Source organism: Sinocyclocheilus rhinocerous, unplaced genomic scaffold (assembly GCF_001515625.1).
Source record: "Sinocyclocheilus rhinocerous isolate Xijiao unplaced genomic scaffold, SAMN03320098_v1.1 scaffold555, whole genome shotgun sequence".
Taxonomy (NCBI): domain Eukaryota; kingdom Metazoa; phylum Chordata; class Actinopteri; order Cypriniformes; family Cyprinidae; genus Sinocyclocheilus; species Sinocyclocheilus rhinocerous.
In genome coordinates this window covers 415,787-416,276 of record NW_015629527.1, presented here as the reverse complement: position 1 = coordinate 416,276, position 490 = coordinate 415,787, and the positions used below count along the sequence as shown (strand labels likewise).

Genomic DNA, 490 nt, shown 5'->3' with positions numbered 1-490 from the left:
TGTGTGTGTGTGTGTGCGTGTGTCTGTGTGCGTGTGTCTGTGTGTGTGTGTGAAACAGAGAGAGCGTGAGCGTCTGACGGAGCAGAGGGAGATGGTCCAGCAGCTGGTGCTCAAATCCAAGAGCATCGTCAGACTGAAACCCAGAAACCCAGACGAGAAGATCACGGGTCAAAATATCCTCGTGCAGGCGCTGTGTGACTTCAGACAGGACGAGGTGACATTTACATGCATATATATATACATCTTTATTTTTATAATAATTTACATTTACATTTATAACAATATCACATATACACACCAAGCGGCAACCTTCCGCTCTCTCTCGTGAAACCAACAAAGAAGTGGCTAAAACTGCAATTCATCAACTGGCCGCTAGAGGCTGGCTCCAAAAGGGAGTCAGTCCCATAGACTCCCCATGTTAAAATGCCCAACTTTACAGCATAAAAAAACATGTTTACAGCCTGGTTCAAAAAATGATTTTGGTCTATAT

The 490-nt window shown here is 44.1% G+C and overlaps 1 protein-coding gene across 2 annotated transcripts in view; it reads left to right on the top strand.

Annotated features, from left to right (window-relative positions):
• Positions 1-490, top strand: part of dspb (desmoplakin b) — a 49,150-nt gene that overhangs the window by 23,901 nt on the left and 24,759 nt on the right. For both annotated transcript variants that reach the window (XM_016551200.1, XM_016551199.1), the window contains exon 11: positions 59-214. In XM_016551200.1, the coding sequence (XP_016406686.1) occupies positions 59-214 (156 nt within the window). The remainder of the gene's footprint in view (positions 1-58; positions 215-490) is intronic.